Source organism: Equus przewalskii, chromosome 9 (assembly GCF_037783145.1).
Source record: "Equus przewalskii isolate Varuska chromosome 9, EquPr2, whole genome shotgun sequence".
Taxonomy (NCBI): Eukaryota; Metazoa; Chordata; class Mammalia; order Perissodactyla; family Equidae; genus Equus; species Equus przewalskii.
In genome coordinates this window covers 10080390-10099524 of record NC_091839.1, presented here as the reverse complement: position 1 = coordinate 10099524, position 19135 = coordinate 10080390, and the positions used below count along the sequence as shown (strand labels likewise).

The 19135-nt window shown below is 54.9% G+C and overlaps 2 protein-coding genes across 7 annotated transcripts in view; both read right to left on the bottom strand.

Moving 5' to 3' along the window:
• PAK4 (p21 (RAC1) activated kinase 4) overlaps positions 1-1031 on the bottom strand; it is a 48888-nt gene extending 47857 nt beyond the window's left edge. Inside the window, exon 1 of the mRNA XM_070632761.1 lies at positions 968-1031. The gene's annotated coding sequence lies outside the window, so the exon portion shown is untranslated. The remainder of the gene's footprint in view (positions 1-967) is intronic.
• A 2770-nt stretch (positions 1032-3801) lies between these two features.
• ACP7 (acid phosphatase 7, tartrate resistant (putative)) lies at positions 3802-17894 on the bottom strand. Of its 6 annotated transcripts, none has more exons than XR_011543759.1 (14): positions 17673-17811; positions 16211-16506; positions 11602-11802; positions 11108-11290; positions 10095-10218; positions 9806-9868; positions 9594-9708; positions 9394-9501; positions 9240-9297; positions 9083-9150; positions 8914-8985; positions 5811-5948; positions 4629-4745; positions 3802-4213 (listed from the first exon to the last, which is right to left on the bottom strand). XR_011543759.1 is itself a non-coding variant. In XM_008542258.2 (13 exons), exons 2-13 carry the CDS (start codon positions 16329-16331, stop codon positions 4680-4682), a joined length of 1317 nt encoding a protein of 438 aa, XP_008540480.2. In that variant the 5' UTR covers positions 16332-16506; positions 17673-17894; the 3' UTR covers positions 3802-4679. The 6 variants fall into 6 exon arrangements, 3 of the variants coding, with proteins under 3 accessions (XP_008540480.2, XP_070488859.1, XP_070488858.1); XR_011543758.1 differs by lacking the exon at positions 17673-17811 and adding an exon at positions 17270-17462; XM_008542258.2 differs by having other exon boundaries at positions 3802-4745; positions 17673-17894.
• Positions 17895-19135: the final 1241 nt, after the last annotated feature.

Sequence of the window (19135 nt, the reverse complement as noted above, 5' to 3'; positions counted from 1 at the left end):
CATTTTTTAGTATTTTTAGTAGCCATATTTGTGACATATTAAAAAATGTATTTATTATTCATCTGATTAATATTATTCAAATTTAACTGTGCATCCTGGATTCTATCTGGCAATTGTACTCACTCCACACCAGCCACCCTGGCCTCCTGGCTGTTTCTCAAACACACAGGCTCAGCCCTGCCTCAGGGCCTTTGCACCTGCTGGTCCCGCTGCCTGGATCACTCTTCTAGGTCTTTAGTTTGACTAATTCCCTGTCCTTTGGCTCAAATGTCACCTCCTCAGAGAGGCCTTCCCTGGAACCATATCTAAAGCAACTTTACCATCCCACACTCTAATTCCAGTGTATTTTCTTCACAGTGCTTATCACCATCTGGAATTATCATGTGATAGCATTTTTGTCTTCATAGTTTCTTCTCTACCTGCCCCAGTAGAATTTAAGCTTCACAAGGGCCAAAACGTCATCTTGGCTGCCACAGCATCCCCAGCAGGCGGATCATAGTAGGCACGTGCTTCCTTCATGCTTCTCAGTTGCAATCAACAGAAACCATTTCTGGCTGATTTGAGCCATGAAGGACTTTAGTAAATAAATTTTTTTTTTTTTTCTTTTGGTGAGGAAGATCGGCCCTGAGCTAACCTCTGTTGCCAGTCTTCCTCTTTTGGCTTGAGGAAGATTGGCCCTGAGCTAACATCTGTACCAATCTTCTTCTATTTTGTATGTGGGATGCCACCACAGGGTGGCTTGATGAGCTGTGCTAGGTCCGCACCCAGGATCCGAACCCATGAACCCTGGGCCACCGAAGTGGAGCCCGTGCTTAATGACTACACCACCAGGCCGGCCCCTAAAGAAACGTTGGTTAATGAATGGAACCCAGAAATCTGCACCTTCCCCCTTCTGGTCTCTCCACCAACCCCCAGCCAGCCCACAAGCTCTCCCCCGGGCCCCGCCACCCTTTCTGGGAGCACTCACCCCCGGCCTGCCAGGCAGGTGTCCGTGTAGCCCCCAAAAGCCTCGCTCAGCTTCGCCTCCCAGAAGCCTCAGGGTCTCCGTGCAACCTGTCACTTCCTGTGCTTGTGACATGTCACGGGTGTGGCAATCGGCCCTACGTGCCTGTCTCCTGTGTCCCCAGCAGTGGGAGCCCCGGGGGCTGGGCCTTGCCTTATCTGATTCACCTGATGGCTGTCATTCCTACTGTCTGTCACCTGCTCCCTCGGCCCCAGAAGCTGTGCTAAGCATTTTCCCTGCCTTTCCTCATTCATCCGACCAACGTTTATTGAGTAACTACTACGTATCCAGTACCGGGGCTGCCAGGTGAACAGAACTGGGGGAAACCCTGTGCCCTGGGAGCTCCCTTTCTCTGGGAGAAGATAAAGAATAAACAGTGGAACGTGTCTATATAGTAGGTCACAAAGTCAAAGTGCTCTTGAGGAAAATAAAGCAGAGAGAGGGGATGGGAGCTGGGGGTGGGGAGGTGGGGATGCTGTTTTCAACAAAGTGGTCAGGGAAGGCCCCCCGGAAAGGTGAGATTTGAGCAAAGAGCTGAAGGAGGAGAGGAAGGAGCCGTGTGGGTACCTGGGGGCAGCATCTCCGGTGAAGGGACGGCTGGTGCCAACGTGGGAGGGTGGCCTGGTGGCGTGGAGGCCAGCAGGGCTGCGGTGGAGTGGGCGAGGGCGGGGGGTGGGGGGTGGGAGATGAGGGCGGGGAGGTGACGGGGCAGCGGGTGTGGGGTGGGCCACCGGGAGGACGATGGCTTTTATTCCGAGAGAGATGGAGCCACAGGAGGGCTCGAGCGGAGGAGGGACACGATCTGACTGACGCGGGTGTCCACCATCCCTTTGGCTGCGTGTGGGGGACAGACGGTGGGGCGGGGACAGGAGCAGCGGGGGGACCAGGCAGGAGGCCAGAGGCCAAGCGGACAGGACCAGGGTGGGGGCCTCGCAGGTGGGAAGAGGGGACAAATTCTAGACAGATTTTAAAGATGAAGCCGACAGAGACCGGCCTGGTGGCGCAGTGGTTAAGTGCGCACGTTCCGCTTCAGGGGCCCAGGTTTCACCAGTTTGGATCCCAGGTGCGGACATGGCACCGCTTGCCAAGCCATGCTGTGGTAGGTGTCCCACATATAAAGTAGAGGAAGATGGGCACAGATGTTAGCTCAGGGCCAGTCTTCCTCAGCAAAAAGAGGAGGACTGGCAGTAGTTAGCTCAGGGCTAATCTTCCTCAAAAAAAAAAAAAAAAAATGATGAAGCCGACAGAATTTGCCAGTTCCCTGGATGTGGGACGTGAGAAAAAGAGACATCGAGGACCACACCAAGGCTCCCAACCTCCTCTAACCCCAAGGCAACCCCACAAAGGACAATCGCGCTTTTGTTACAGAGGAAGAAACAGAGGTTCAGAGAGGGCCAGCGGCTCCCCATCACACAGGAAGCGGCAGAGCTGAGAGAGGAGCCCGGTTTCTGTCCGGCTCCAGCGCCCGCCGGCCTTTGCCCTCTAAGGACCCCACCGCCCAGGTTTGTTCACAGCCCCGTCCAGCCTGGGACAGGACATGCCGGGCTCGCACGGCACCAGCTCCGTCTTTGGCCGCAGCACACAATGCATGACTTCCTGGCTGGTGACATCCCGGGCTTGATTCAGTCTCCAGGTCATTCCTTCATTCCTTGTCACCGTGTTGGGTAACTGTGTTTCCCGGCCTGCCGTGAGCGCCCACAGAGCCTGCCTGGGGCTGATTCCTCGCTGTCCCTGGTGTCGCCCGGCCAGAGCCTGGCACGTGCAACAAGTAGTCATTAAGCATCCGTCTCGGGCTGGAGCCAGGTCTGGGCACCGCCCTCCTGGGCTGATAGTCGGTCCAGTGGGGGAGCCAGTCCTGCCCCTAGACGGTGCCGGCCCAGAAGGGGCACCGGGAGGATGTGGGGGAAGCCTGGGCCCCAACCCAGCGCCAGAAGGGGTCTGGGAGGGCTCCATGGAGGTGGCAGACAGTGGATGAACAAGACGGCCTTGGTCTCCATCCTCACGCCGGCCCAGGGGGCACACTGACAATGAGCATGTTAACAAATCAATCCCGAGAGGATGGCAGGAGGCTGAGAGCTGGGAGTGAAGTGACAGAGGATGAGACGGAGGGCGGCTGGGGTCATTTCAGCTGGGGTCGGCAGGAAAGGCTGAGACCCGAAGCCGAGGAGGTGCCAGCCCGGGGGCACGGGGGAGAGGGCACAGGCCCTACAGGGGGAAATCTGGTGTGTTCAAGAAACTGCAAGGAGCCGTGTGCCTTGGGTGGGGTGGGGGTGGGAACAGACGTGAGGAGCGGAAACTGTGCAGCACGATGGGGGCCTAGAGGCGAGGCCAGCCTCAGAGCTGCGACCTCACGGGCTTCCCCTGGGGAGCCCTCAGCCCTGGGGCCAGAGCCCCAGCCTTTGCCTAGGAGTCCAGGAGTCAGGTCATGGCCGCCACCAGCTCAGAGCCCTCCTGGGGCTCCATGTCACTCAGGATGAAGGGCAAGTCCTCCCTGTGGCCCACGAGGTCCCACACCATCCACCCCCCGTCACCTCTCTGCCCTCATCCCACTCCGCCTCTCTCTCTCTCTGCTCCTGCTGCACTGGCCTCCTCATCAGCATCTGACTGGGCAGGTGTGTTTCTGTCTCAGGGCCTTTGCACTGGCTGTTCCTCTGCCTGGACCCCTCGGCCCATGTGGCTCCTCCCTCAGATCAAATGGCATCCTCTCCGTGAGGTCTCCCTGCCCATCCTCGTGAAAAGAGCAGCTGCACCCTGGTTCTCCATCCCTCTTCCTTGCTGTTTCTGCGCGCAGATCACTATTTACGTTGTTATACATTTTATTGATTTATTGTGGTTGCTCTCTGATACTCTGGTTGGAACGTCAGCGCCACAAGGTCGGGGATCTCCGTCTTGTTCATGGCTGTCTCCCCGGTACCGAGCACAGGGCCTGGCACACAGTAGGTGCGCAATAAATAATCTTCGAGCCAATGAAAGGCGGAAGGCAGAGAGAGAGCTGGGAGGAGGAAAGGAAGGGGATAAGGGAAGAAAACGGCAGGTCTGGGAGCTCCTGAGGCCGGGCAGCCACCCCAGCTGGGAGGCAGGAGTGTTAACACTTCCCCGCTTCCAGGATAAGTCCGTGCCGAGCTGGGAAACTGAGGCACAAAGCTGGGACACTGGTTAGCACTCCTTAGGTCACTGGAGCCAGGCCTTGGGGTGGCACTGGGGGCTGGCCTAGGAGGAGAAAGTCACCGATGCCATCTGCTGGAGAGCGGCGTAGTGACGGCCGGGCCCACCCGAGACGCGCGGCTGGTGACGCCCCTGCCCCGGCAGCCGGAGGGGAGGCTGCCGGCAGCATCCCCAGCAGATGTGTGGAGTCCACGGAGCCACGGCAGAACCTTCTTTATTCCCGAGGCCCCACGGGCATCCCGCCCAGGAGCACCGCGTGGGAGGGCGGCACCGGGCCACCCCAGACCTGCCCGGTGTCACTGTGCCTGCACCTTGTCCTCCGGGCACAGCCAGCCGGGACCCTCGCCTCTCCGGACACAGCTCCTTCAGGGCTGCCTCCACCCCACATGGGGCCTGCGGAGGGCAGAGGAGTCGAGGCCCGCCCCGACTTGCCACCCAGGCCCCAGCAGTGTCCGGTTACCCCAGCCAAGGTGGCGAGGCCCACGGTTCCTGATGAGAGCTGCACCCATCCCTACAGGTACATCATCCGGCCAAGCAAAGGTCTCACCACCCAGATGTCATCCACGATCTTCCCGTCCTGCAAGGGACAAACACAGAGGCGGTAGGGAAGGCTGGAAACCCAGACTCTGGGGCTAGGTGGCCTGGGTTCAAATCCCAGCTCGGCCTCTGATGTGCTGTGTAACCTTGGGCAAATTGCTAGACCTCTCTGAGCCTTAGTTTTCCTCATCCGAAAAGTGGGGATGATAGTAATAGGACCTACATCCTAGACATTGTGGGAATTAAATGAGATATTTGGAAAGGGCTTAAAAGGGAGCCAAGCACATGGCAAAGACTAGGTCACTCTCCATGTGGCCTTAAGCTCGTGATGGGACTCTGAGCCTGCCTTCCATGTTCTGCAAACCGGGAAGAACTGAAGGAGATCGTACACACACAAGCCTGCCCCTGCTGCATGCACCACTCCATTAATGCTGGTTATTTATAAGAAAAAGAACACAGTTCTTTAGGGTCCGATCCCTGCTCTGCCACCCTCCGCCTGTGTGACCCTGGGAAAATTACTTCCCCTCTCTGAGCCTCAGTTCTCTCATCTGTAAAACGGAAAGAAAATCTGCCCCATGGGATTGTCATGGGGATTAAAGAGCTACTGAGTATAAAGCATCTTGCCCAGGGTCTGGGACACAACAGATGCTCAGTAAATCATAGTTACTGTCATCATTTTAAAATTACCAAAGGCCAAAATAAAGAAGGTGAGCCTTGATTATTTGGGTCCACAGAACCTCGAGCCACCCCTACCGCATACACATCATATTGTTTCCTTCTATCTGCCACCACCTGCGTTTTTCTTCTGCTTCATGTTGCCAAACACCTATAAAATTTGCCACGTTTTAGAAACTGTTCTAAGTGCTTTATATATAATAAGTCATTCAACTGCCATTTGATCCTGTGAGGTAGAAACTATTAACGTCCCCATTTCACAGATGGGAAAACTGTGGCTCAGAGAGGTTGAGTAAGTTGCTCAAGGTCATCCAGCTGGTAAGCTGCAGAGGCAGGATCGGAACCCAGGATTCTGGCTCCAGAGCCCATGTTTGTAACCAGAATGCGCTGGGCCTGGTGACTCGGGCGGGTGACGGGGCCCCTCACTGACCTGGTCGTCGGACACCTGCTGGAGGTGGGTGTGGGTCCCGTTGAGGATGTGGAGGCGCGTGTACCCGTACTCCTTCACGCGCAAGGCGCTCCAGGGCCGGGGGAAGAGGCTGAAGGGGGTGAGCCGCTCCTCACAGCCCTGCCGGGGAGAGTCACTCAGACACACGGCCAGCAGGGGCAGGGGCAGGACCCACGGGGGAGCAGAAGCGACCCGCCAGGCCGGGACCCGCCGCCTCCACTGAAGAGAAAGTCAGTTACGACTTGAACTCCAGAATACTCATAATCCAGCGTTTTGACCCCACCAAGCTTCCTGTGCCCCGGGCCTTTGACTTCTAGAAAAGGGCACGGCTGTACCAGACTTGTCCGTAAAAGCCCTGAGCTGGAAGCCCCCCGAATGCCCATCAGTGGGGTCGGGTAAATCAATCCTAGCGTAGGCAGCACGCTATACAGCAAGCAGGGAGACACAGAGAGACAGCAATCCACAGGACAGAAGACACCGGTGGGTGTCTATGCTGCTGCACAGCGGACCCTTCAAGAAAGCTTTTTACAATCACCCACGCCTGGCAGGAGAGAGAGGGCTCATCCTGGCAGCAGAAAGCCAGGCGACGTAAGCAGAGAGGCCAAGGGAGCCGGGAAATCAGCATTTTGCAGCTGCCACTGTAATGATGGACTGAAGCAAGAGTCGTCAACGGATGGGACAGCTCGTGGTGAAGGTTCGAGGAGAAGGACACTTGCATAGTCTCAAAGTGTCTCTCCAGGGGACACTTGTTACTTCAAAGGGGAAGGGAGTAACCCAGGATGGAGAGGCCGGCAGACGCCACCCTGTAAGGGACCAACGTGGACATCCTCAGGAATGAGACGGACCCGCACCACATGATACGACGGGAAGCCGAGGGTTACAGGGGTTCAGAGAGCCCGCGGGCCTGCTGGTCGGAGGCATCGAGAAGAACACAGCCTCACTTCTGTGTGTTCTCACCAAAGATGGGCAACTTCAACCTAATCACGAGCAGACCTCGGACAAACCCAAACTGAGAGATAGTCTACAAAACGCCTTCGCGGGACAGCCCCCCCCCCCCCAATTTTTCAAGCTTATGAAAAACGAAGAAAGAGTGGGGAAAGGTCTCTGATTTGAGGAAGCTGAAGAGACAAGACCTCGAAATAGAGTGTGTGATCTGAGACGAGCCTGGGCCGGGATGGAAAAGTTCTTTGCTTCGATGTAAAGGACACGAATGGGATACCCGGCTGAACCTGAATGAACCTGCAGGTTAGATAATACTAGATGGCAGTGTTAACTACTTGAATTCGATTCTTAAACTGTCATGATTTTTGCAACTTTTCCGTAAGTCTAAAATAATCTTAAAATTTAAAATTAAAGAAAAAAACCTGAATCTGGCCTGGCCCACTGGCGTAGTGGTTAAGTTCGTGCACTCTGCTTCGGCAGCCCAAGGTCCGCAAGTTCAGATCCCAGGCACAGCCATGCTGTGGTGGTAACCCACACACAAAATAGAGGAAGACTGGCACAGATGTTAGCTCAGGGCCAGTCTTCCTCACCAAAAAAAAAAAAAAGAGAGAGAGAGAGAAAAGAAAAAAAAAAACAAATCTGTGCTGAAGAAGTTCAGACTAGCCATCCGCTATGGGCCTGAGGAGCCATCTGGTACTGACGACAGTCTATTTCCTGCCGTGGGTGGTGGCTTCACAAGGGCACGCAATGCCAGGGCCCAGCCCTCAGAGATTCTGGGGTGTGTTCCGGGGAGAGCCCAGGCGTTGGAGTTTTAAAACCTCCCCAGGTGATTCTAACAGGCACCAAAGTTGAGAATTGCTAGGGTCAGAAGGACGATCCGAGTTCTTTTTTAAAAGTGGATGATACAGTAACACAGCTCTCTGGAGCCAATTCCTCGTTTGTGTACGCAGACAACGTTCTCAAATGCCCCCGGAGCCGTCCCAGCGGAAGCCCGCTCTCCTTGCAGAAGTGACTGAAGCCAAGGCCGCAGCAGGGAGCACAACAGGGTGATCCCGGAGCGCCTCATGGCGCCCCGAAAAGTGAGGCGCTCACAAAATGACAGGGACACATCGAAGGGATGCAAGGGCCAAAGCCGCAGCAATCTGAGAGGCCACATAAACAACAGTACTGGATTACAGCCCAGAGAACAAAATCGCTGCCCATGCGGCCATCCTGGTATAAATCAACAACTAACTAACCAAATAAATGGGGCAGAAGGGACGATCCCACCCCCCCCGCGCAGGACGATTCTAATGAGTAAATCTAGGAGGAACGAGGGAAATAGAAAGCCCCCATTCCAGCCCCACAGTCACCACTGTCGCGGGCAAGACCCGCTGCAGAATCAAAAATGAGCAGGCAGAAGCTTGAGGGGAAATAGGACATTTGCATGATCGAAAAGTATCTCCCCCAAGATATTTATCAACTAGATAGAGAAATATGATAATTGTGTCGGAGGAACCCAGCAGACACCTCTGTAATAGGTAATTCAGAGAAACATCCAGAGATGTCACGCACCCCTGATGCCCTGAGTAGGGCGGCCCGAGAGGGACACCACTGCAGCAATTGTCTTGTCCCAAATGCATAACCCAAAGGTCAGCGTGGGAAAACTCGAGGCAAACCCAGATTGAGGGGTATTCTGTAAAGCAGTTGGCCTGGAGTCTTCAAAAGTCTGAAGGAGGAAGGACAAGGAGAGACTGAGGAGGTGCCACGGGTCAGAGGGGATCGAGCAGAAACAAAACTCAACACGATGCCGGAACCCGAGCAGAGAGCGGTCCTTAGCGAGAAGGCTGGTGGCGCGTCAATAAAGGCTGGAGTTCAGTTGCCAGTGTCATCATCAGCCGTCTGACCCAGACCCATCCCGGGGACCTGGGCAAGCCCCCGACCCCTGCCACATGTCAAACCTGAGATTCTGAACGAGTATCTCACGGTCTGAGACTCTGTTTCTGCATCTGTACAAGGGGCTCATTACTAGGGGACCTAAGCTTTAGGGTCGAGAGTCAGGGGGAGCAACTGTCTAAGGCAGGCGGCTCCCAGGCTGGTACCAGTTCAGCCCCAGTAAATAGCAAGAGGAGAGAAGCTGGAGGCCCCTTCCCGCCCTGCTCACCGCAGATCCTGTGATGATGTGGACGGGGCCTCGAGGGTTGGTGTAGGGCTTCTCTTGGCTCCCGTTAAATACCTGGAGAAGGGACAAGGGCAAGGGGGGGGCGTCACACCAGGCCACGCCCTCAGTTCTGACCGGGGGTCCACGGACACCCGCCCGCCCCGAGCCTCACCTGGTAGTTGTAAATCGGCCACAGCCGCTCGTACGAGTGCTCGTGAGCCCACAGCTGCAGGTCGACCCCTGAGACAGAGCAAGTGGGGGTCAGGCCCCTGAATCCAGGAGAGATGGGGGTGGACCTGGGGCTGGGGCGTGCCCCCCGGGCCACTCACCGTATTTGTAGAAAAGATCCTCCAGCCCGTAGAACCGGCCGCGGAGGCCCTTGCGAACCTGGGCAGGGCGAGCAAGGGGGGGCGGGGTGACTCGGGCCGGCCCCTCACGTGGCTGTCAGCACCCCGCCCCCCCGCCCAGGGCCGGGGTCCTCACCTTGCTCTCGTGCCACGTGCAGTCATCCAAATCAGCGTTGGAGCAGTACATCGGCCGGTGGCCCATGGTGATGATCCACGGCCGGGCGGCCCGGTTCTGGTTGGCCTTCTAGAGAGGAGGGCCCAGAGTGAGGGGCAGGGTGGAGGGAGGGGGAGGGGAGGCGGGTCCAAGAGACGGAAGGGGCCCTCCACCCCGGTTACCTGGAGGTCGCTCTCCAGCCAGTGAAACTGTCTTTCTACCAGGTGGCGGCCGTAATGGAGGAAGAAATAGACCTCGGTGGAGAAGGAGATGATGTGGGCGGGGCCCAGATCCCAGCTGGAGGGGTCAAAGGGCAGGGGTCAGAGATGAGGTCTCCTCTGCATCTCCCATCCTTCAGGGGAGGGAGGCCGGGCCTCCAGGTCCCCCAGATTACCTGTACCACAGGCCTTCACTGTCCCCCGGCATATTGAAGCGAGCCTTGTAGTTAGAGAAGTTGCTGGATAAAAGGAAGGAAAAGGTCAGGGGAGGGTCTGGGTGCCTGGGTCCCACCCCCGCCTCCCCACTGCCTGGCAGAGTCCAACTCCCGGCCCTCCCCTCCCCTCCCTCCTCTCACTGTCATGCATGAGCTGCTGCAGCATGAGGGAGTAAGGCAGGACACTGAGCAGGACACGTCTGTCCTCACGGGCCCGGCTCCCGCCCACCCTGAAGCCCTCGGCCCTCACTAGCGTTCCTCGTGATTCCCGGGGCACGTCATATATGGCAGGCTGGCGGCCACGGGTTCGATGAGCCGCATGAACTTGTCCCCGATGCGGGCGTTGTCCTGATCCATGTTGTAGGCAAAGTCTCCTGGGGGGCAGGGGGCAGGGAGACAGTGAGGACCCGGACCCGGCTCTGCTCTCACCAGATTTGAGAGACCCGGTGGCTCAGGTGTGCGCTGTGCCAGCCCCAGCTCCTGATCTGTCCCGGTTCTCTGATCCCTACCTCACATCCACCACGTGTGCACTTGGAACGGTCTACTGAACCTCTGGTCCCCGAGACCCCTGCAGGACCATGCTGGGCTCCTGTGCTCTCCTCACACCAGCCCCCACCTCCCCTTCCACCTTGTCCCCTCCCAGAGCAGGACCACGTTAAGACTGACTGGTCTGGGGTCTGGTACTGGTTTTGTACCAGGCACAGTTCCAAATGCTCTCTGTGCTTGACCACCTGAATCTTTAAAACACCCTTCTGAGCTGGATGCGATTACTGTCTCCATTTCAGATGGGGAAACTGAAGCTCAGAGAGGGTGAGTGCTTGCTCAAGGTCACAGAGCCCATCAGTGAAGATCTAGGACTCAAACTCTGGGAGTCTGATTCCAGAGTCAGCTTAATCCCCAGCCCCCTCTGGCTCCCTGTGCACTCAGACCGTGACAGTCATGATACCAACTGACACTTGGGGAGCACGGACGGCGTGCCAGGCAATGTCAACCTGCAGGTCATCATAGCAGTCTTGTGAATTCAGAACTAGTCTTAGCTCCGATAATAATCATATAGAAAGCCCACGCCCATCGCTCCAGGGGTCGCAGTTAGGATTTTAACCAGAGCGGGCTGGTGAACCACAGACACCGTCTCCACGGCCAGTCTCAGCCCCCGTCCCTCCAGAACCACGCCAGCCCCAGCCCCATCCCCTCCACGGTCTTAGTGTTGCCGCCCCCCAGCCCCCTCTCATCCCTCCAGGCGCACCCTTGCCGATGCCTCACCCACATGGAGAACAGCATCGTACATGCCCTGCTGGGTGTCCCTGCGCAGACGGGGTAGGGCCTTCGGGTTGTCAGCCCCCAGGTCCCCATACACAGCCAGACGGGGGCTCCAGTGAGGCCCATTCTTTAGGGCCCTGAAGCGGAACCGACGGCTCCAGCCCTGAGCGCTGCCACAGCGGTAAACTGAGGGAGAAGGAAACGGCTGTGGTCGGCTGGGGGCCCCTCAGGATGTCTCCTCCACTCTCGTCCATCTTCAGTGGGCTGGGGGAGGAGGTGGGAATCGAGTGGGTCTGACCCATGCTCCCTCTGTCCACCTCGCCCCTGGGCCCCAGTGCCTTCCGTTCTCCTCCCGGGGTCTCCTACAATAGGCTTGCAGATAAGCAGAGGCCTTACCAGCCCAGCCTGAGCCACCTGCAGGTGGGAGCTTCCTGCCCATATGCTGCTCCTCTTCCCGCTCCCCCCTTGACACCACCTCAGCCCCGGACCCTGCTCACCATACTGGACCCCGGGCAGCAGCCCCCGCAGCGTCACTCGGTGTATGTAGAGCTTCCGCCGGAGAATGCCCCCGTCCACAAAGGGGCTGAAGGTGCCCTGGGCCCGGAGGGGCAGGGGCCCCGAGGGCTGCAGCCCGAACTGCACTTCAGAGGGCGTGGGGACCCATGTGGTCCAGGTGACAGTCATGGAGCCCGGCTCATCTGGGGAGACAGGAACACAGGGGGCCGGGCAGTGAGGGCTGGGCAGGGCAGGGAGGGATGTGTAGGGACAGGGAGGGGCTCTTGAACATGGGGGAGCTAAGGATGCAGGTTCTGGAGCTTCCCAAGTTCAACCCAGCTCTGCCATTTCCAAGCTGTGCTTTCCTTGGGCAAGTTGCTTCACCTCTCTGAGCCTCAGTTTCCTCATCTGTAAAACGGAGTAATAATATCTACCCCATGGGGTTCTTATGAGGCTTAGATGAATAAACTACTTGAGACAGCGCCTAGTACAGTGAAGGTTATATGAGTGAATGAGTATTATTATGAATTCATGATTTACCGTGCACAGGCCCTGTGCCGAACATTTTACAGGCATACTGTTTATGGGTTGTAAACTCAGGTGTCCAGAGGCCAGCTAGGGCATATAAACGGGGACAAGGGCCGGCTGTAAGGAGTAAGGCAGCAAGAAGTTGTGGAGTGTGTGCAAACGGCAGACCCCGCCCTATCTAAACAGGACAGCCAGCACTCAGCCCCCGTGACAGCTGCCATGCAGGAGGCGGGCCCAGTGCCACCAAATCTGTCAATTTCTAAGGTAACATTTTCCACCATGGTTTTTATGTCCCAGGAGCACATATAGATATACAAATCCAGACTTTTAAGCAATAGCTCCAAATTTGTAAATGTGAGCAACAAAATCAAAGTTTTAAAAATCCCACGTGGGCTTGTGTAATGTGAAGAGCATGACTGCTTCCTCCAGCAGCGTGAGGATGCAGGGGCACACAGTTACCCGTTGCAGCGCTGTTTGTAACTGCAAAATATCGAAAACAATCGAAATGCATAGGAGAGTGACCGAGTAAGTTATATAGCATCCGTACAATGGAGCACCATACAGCTGTGACAAAGAAAGAGGACAAGCTCTAGGAACTGGTAGAGAACGATGTCCGGGACGTACAGGTAAATAGAAAAGGCAAGGACACAAGAGTATCCAGAGTCAGCTGCTCTTCATTAAGAGGATATAAGAAAATACCCCGGCATCACTCATTCGCACAAAAGAAACGCAAGCAGGATACACCAGAAACTAAAGAGATGGATTACTGACATGCTGTGGACGGGAAAGGAGTAGAAAAGAGGGAATGGGGATGGAGCAGCAGGAATTAGGAGGGAGAGCACCGCTCTGAGTCTTTTCTGTATAAATCTGACTCTTAGAACTATGGTCGTATTTCATATTTCCTTCACACACCCCCAAAAATAAACTAACAAGCAAAACCACCCAGGACATGGGAGAAGCCACTGTGGAATAGAAACACTAACAAATGAATGTCACTGTATCAAAAGATGAATAATGTAACACACTGAAGGGGTGAGGAAGAAAAGTAACCACAGGGGAAGCCGAATCTCGACTCAGCATGGCTGTACAGGAATACCATCTCTAGAAAGTGTCCCTTGCAGGGAGACCACAGACAGTTCCGACACTGCTTTATGCCTCTGCGAGCACTGAACAAATAAGTAAGTACATTGTAGACCGTGCGAGCTAGGTTTCTCAATGTTGGAGAAAGAAGCTACAAATAAGGAAAGAAGAAGGTCAAAATAAACCCTTGCTGTTGGACTGAAATTGGAGCTATCATTATGACCTCGTGGTATTTCATATGTATGCACGCAGACGCAGAAATAGAGATGTGTGCATATGTGTGTCAACACACACACGCATATTGCTAAGCTCTGGTTGTGAGCAGACCTAGAAGCAATGACACCTCAGTAGCCATGAGCGCAGCTAGAGGTCAGATCTTGTTGTCTAAACACCCATTCTCCTGTGAAAGGAAACAGGGCTCCCGGGAGGAGTGGTTGATTCCAGACACGGGGCAGGAGATACACAAGAGGAGCCTGGGGTAATTTGTGGTGCCAGAAAGTGCAGAAGTGCTCAAAAAAAGGATAGGGGTTTGTTGGAACAACAAGAAGCCAGTCTGAATGAATTCCAAAAGATCAAATCTGGGATGATTTGAGCCATAAAATACATAACAATTGTATCGGATTTTAACCCATGGAATAAAAGAAATATCCGTGAGTCCGTAGCGATATAAATAAATAATTGAACAAATAAACAAATGGAAGGGGGAGGGACAGCCCTTCCTTACAGTAAAATTTTCGATCAGACGGAGAGAGGGAATTACAAACTTACAAAATCACAATTAGGCAAACACCACGCTAATAATTGTTGCAGACGAGATCCACCAATGGATGCTAAAATTAGTGGGCAAAAGTTTCAGGAGAAACATGATTTGCATAGTCTCAAGGAGTCTCCCCCAAGGTATTTACTAACTGCAAAGGAAAGAATAATGACTTTACAGTGGGGAAACCCAGGAGGCACCGTTTGAACCAAGCAACGAAGGTCAACATCACCAGTAACAGCAACAAGCCACGTCAGCATCGGAACCTCCATACCACGCACTGAGGAGGACACAACAGCGCATCTGCGACAGTCTGGCCGGAAAAATACGTAACTTAATTCCAATCATGAGAAAAAGTCAGACAAACCCAAAAGGAGGGATAGCCTACGAAATAACCATTCAGTCCTCAAAAATGTCAAGATCATGAAAGAGAAGGAAAGCCTGAGAACCTGGCCGATTGGAGGAGACGGAGGAGACACGAGCAGTAAACGCAAGACTGGATCCTGGAAGAGAAAAAGGACATTATGGAAAACTGGTGCAATTCAGGTGAAGTCTGTAGGTTGGCTCAGAGCGTTGCACCAATGTTAATCTCCTTGTTTCAGTACTTGGACCAGGGTCACATAAGATGCTAACACGAGGGGAAATGGGGGGAGGGGGGACGTGAGAATTTTGTCATATTTTTGCAAATTTTCTGTTAAATCTAAAATTAGGACAAAATTTAACGTTTTGAAAACAAATATCATGGGCTCTTGAGCCAGCCTGCCTGGGTTCAGATTCCAGACTGTGGGACCTGGGGTCAGACTCTTCTTCGCTAGGGGCCTCAGTTTACTCTTTTCATAAAATGGGAGGAACAATAGTGCCGACAGCTGAGGGTCCAATATGGTTTAAGTGGGTCATCCATCTGAAACACTTAGTAAGAGCATATTTGTGAATATTACTGTGTAGGCCAAACAAGGGGCAGCTGTGACACAATGGATTTTCACAGCAGCACCAAGAGGTGGTTTTGGTGGGGTTTTTTGTTTTTTTGTTTTTTTTTGGTGAGGAAGATTTGCCCTGAGCTAACATCTGTGCCAGTCTTCCTCTACTTTGTATGTGGGGCACCACCACAGCATGGCTTGATGAGCAGTGTGTAGGTCCACACCAGGGACCCTAACATAAGAACCCCAGGTCCCCAAAGCAGAGTGTGGGAACTTAACCACTATGACACCTGGCTGGCTCAGGGCCAATCTTCCTCACCAAAAAAGAAAAGAAAGGAAAAGGAATGGCCACAATTACCTGAAACTCCTATTAAAATCCTCCTCCTTGTTTCAACCACACGTCTGTGTGAGACCAAACTTTCTTCACACACATCATCCAAAGCAACAAATCAAAACAGATGGAAGCAGAGCAGATGTGCTGAGAAGCCGGCTGTCTCCTATTCAGCCAGACATTAGAGACTTAAAAAGATGTAAATCCATGCCACTCTTCTTACTGAATTCCTTTTCTTCTGTAAAGTATAATTATTTTTCATGAAAAATGTCATTTACTTTAATACAGAATGAGTTCCTTATTGTTCATTTTAAATGACAGTATTTTTAAAGGCCTCAGTCTTAATTTCTAACATGGCAAATATTGATGGATGGAACTCACAGAAACCAAAGCCCGTGGAGGCTCTCGATAATTTTCCGCAGCACAAAAGGGTCCCGAGACAAAAAAACGTGTTAGAACCAACTGCTACACACCAAGCTCCGTTTTGCCACTTCACGGGTAATGTCTCATTTACTCCTCAGCAGGTCACACTAACATTACCCCATTGTCCAGACGAGGAGGATGGGGCCAGAGAGGTTAAGCCACTTGCCCAAGGTCACACAGCAGGGAAGTAGCAAAGCAGGGATTCAAGCCCAGGAAGCCTGGGTGCAGGGGGTCCAGAGTCTGAGGTCTTACCCCCGCAGTGCACCACGCCTTCTTGATCCAGGATCAGGAGGCCGCCTTGTGGGGCTACAATGAGCAGCGACACATGAGCAAGGGCAACAGCAGCCCCCTCTGGAGAGTGCTTACGATGGGCTGGGCACCGGAATCATTTCCCACACAGCCAGACGCACCGCTGCCTATCATCCCCATTTAACAGAGGTGGCCAGCTGAGGCTCAGGAAGAACAAGGCACCGGCCTAGGGCCCCACGGCCATGGGGGGTGGGGGGCGGATTCCTGAGACCCTGGCCAACTGGGCCTCGCTGGGAAACAGCCCAGCAGGGGTCACAGACACTTACCTAGGTAGGACAGGTGGACTTGCTCGGGGGCAGCGCTGGGAGCCTTCGGGGTACCCTGGATTCCCAGGGAGCAGAAGAGGAGCAGACAGCAGCAGGACCAGCAGGGACGAAGGATGCGCATGGTAAGGGGATGGCGGGGGCAGAGAGGGGAAGGGGAGGGGTCCGGAGAAGGTCAGATTCCCTCAGGAGCAGCAGGAGCAGCAGGAGCAGCTGGGAGGATGGGGAATGCAGGGGGATCAGGCAGTGCCACGAGGCGGGATAGCAGGGAGGTCTTCGAGGGGCTGGTTATGCGGATGCTGGAGAGAAAAATCTGACGATCACCACGGAGCGGCAGATGCCGTCTGAGGCTCACTGGGCGCTCAGCGCTCTGCAGAGATGAATTCACAGGAGCCTCCCAGCATTCCTGTGTGCGGTGGCCGCTGTGATCATCACCCCAAATCACCCATGAGGAAAATGAGCAACCCAGTGATTCAGCCGCACAGCTGGCATGTGATGGAGCCAGGATTGGTACCCAGGGGTCCCAACTCCAGAGTCCTTGCTCTTAACGATGCTCACTCGCAGTGAAACAGGTTTGGGAGTGGGGAGGGGGGAGTTGGCGGGGGCGGCTCCGTGTACAAAGTTGCCTTTGGTAACCCCGTCCCCAGCATTCCATTCTGCTCTTAGTAACCCCCGTTTCTTCTGCCTTTTTCCCTAGATCCCCAGCATTCCATTCTGCCCTCAGAGACCTCATCACTGTACTCCATCCTCCAGATTTCCATTTGGTCTTAGTGACTCCAGTCCCCAGAATTCCATCCTACCTGGAGAAGCCCTCTCTCCCCGTCGCCTCCCCCCGCCTCCCGTCCCCTCCCCAGGATCCCATCCTGCCTTTAGTAACTCCAACCCCGCCCCTATCTCCACCTGTCTCCCCCAGCCCTGCACCTGCATACCATTCCCTTTCTCCCTGGCCCTTCCCGCCCGCTCCAGCTCCCCGAGGACCTGCCGGGGGCAGAGCCGGGCCGGGATCGTCAGCCCGGAGGTCGGGAGCTGGGGCGGGGGGCGCCCTCCCGGTCCCCGGCTCACCCTCGGGGGCGCCACCTGCCCGCGCGCGTCTCCGGCCACCGCTGCGGCGGCGGTATTTATGAGCTTGCAGGTGCCAGGCATCCCGCCGCCCACAGCCGTCCCAGCCCCGGAAGAGCCTGCCTTCTCCAGGTGACGGGCTCCCCAGACAGCCGGGGCCCCGGGTCCCACAGGTCCGGCCGGTCTTGGCCGCCCCACTCGCTCCCCTCCCCACCCCCCCCCCCCCAGGGCGGAGCCTGAGCAGGGGGACCCAGGAAGGTCGGTGCGCCGCCGCCGCCGCCATCTCCAAGCTGGCCACCAGGTGAGCGCCTGGACAGGTGAGTCTGCGCTCGTCCCCCAGGCGCCCCACCCCGCAGCTGCGAAGCCCCCAGGCCACGGACGCCAGCCCCCAGGGATCCCGCGGTACCCAGGTGTGCTGGCGCCAGCGCCCGCGACCCGGGGAATCCCCCGTCTCTTCCCGCCAAGCCGGCTGCATCTGCCTCGCAAGTCCTTCCGCCTTCCTCTGTCTCCAAGCTTAGCCCACTGCGTCCTCCCCTGACTCCCGGGCACGCTGTAAACAAAATCAAAATCCACGGCTGCCAGTGCCGCTTCTGAGCTGTGCGCCCTAGGCGGGTCACTCGACCTCGCTGGGCCTCGGTTTTTTCACCTGCCAAAAGAAGGTGGTAATAGCACGAACCTATGGGCCGTTGTGAGGATTAAACAAGTTGATGCAGGAAATGTCGTGCTGAGAACACAGCCTGGCCAGAGTGAGGGCTGGGTACGTATCAGCTGTTATTTTGTTTGTTATTAATGCCCGAGCTCCAGAAATGGCCCTGGGATCTAGGTGGGAGCAAGTGAGAAGTTCCCCTGGAACCCTCATGAGCTGTTTGAAGGTGGTGAGTGGCTTGCCACAAAATGTGCTGGGGGCTTCCCGGAGCAGCAGGAAAAGTCTGCAGGTCCAGATTTTCAGTTGTCCCCCCTTCCTGTCTGCAAAGAAAGTGACTCACTGGCTTGGCTTTGTAAATTCGAAGGACAGTGGTGTCTGCAGGCTCGGGACACCGATTCAGAGACGGATCCTGAGAGTGAGGGGGTTCAAGAGGGGTCTTGCAGTGTTTGGACTTTTCCCCACATTCCCGAGTCTCTGTCACAGCTTAAAATGTAATAGAAAGCAATGCTCTTAGCCAGACTCAAACGCCTTCCAGACTGCCCCACCCTCACCCACCCGCATCGATTGTAAAGTCTCCTTAGTTTTAGTTTTTCTGGTGATCTTCCAGAATCTGAGGTTCTTAACCGTTTTTATGTTAAAGAGACCTATGGGAGGCTGGTGAAGCCCATCTCAAAATCCTATTTTAACATGCGTAAAATAAATACACAGGATTAAGAAAGAACCAATGCTATTGAATTATAGATATACAAATTTGTGTGTGTGTGTGTGAGAAAGTTTGGCCCTGAGCTAACATCTGTTGCCAATCTTCCTCTTTTTTTGCTTGAGGAAGACTAGCCCTGAGCTACCGTCTGTGCCGGTCTTCCTCCATTTTGTATGTGGGTCGCAGCCTCAGTGTGGCTGCCAGTGGTGTATGTCCACGCCTGGGATCTGAACCTGCGAACCCAGGCTGCCAAAGTGGAGTGCGCTGAACTTAACCACTATGCCACTGGGCTGGCCCCACAGATATTTTTCGTTTTGAAGGATAATTGACATACGACATCCTATTAGTTTCAGGTGTGCATCATAGTGATTTGATATTTATGTACATTACAAAATGATCGCCACAATGTCGCCGGTTACCATCTGTCACCATACGAAGTTATTACAGTATAGAGACTATTTTCCCTATGCTGTACATTACATCCCTGTGACTCAGTAATTTTGTAACTGGAAGTTTGTATACA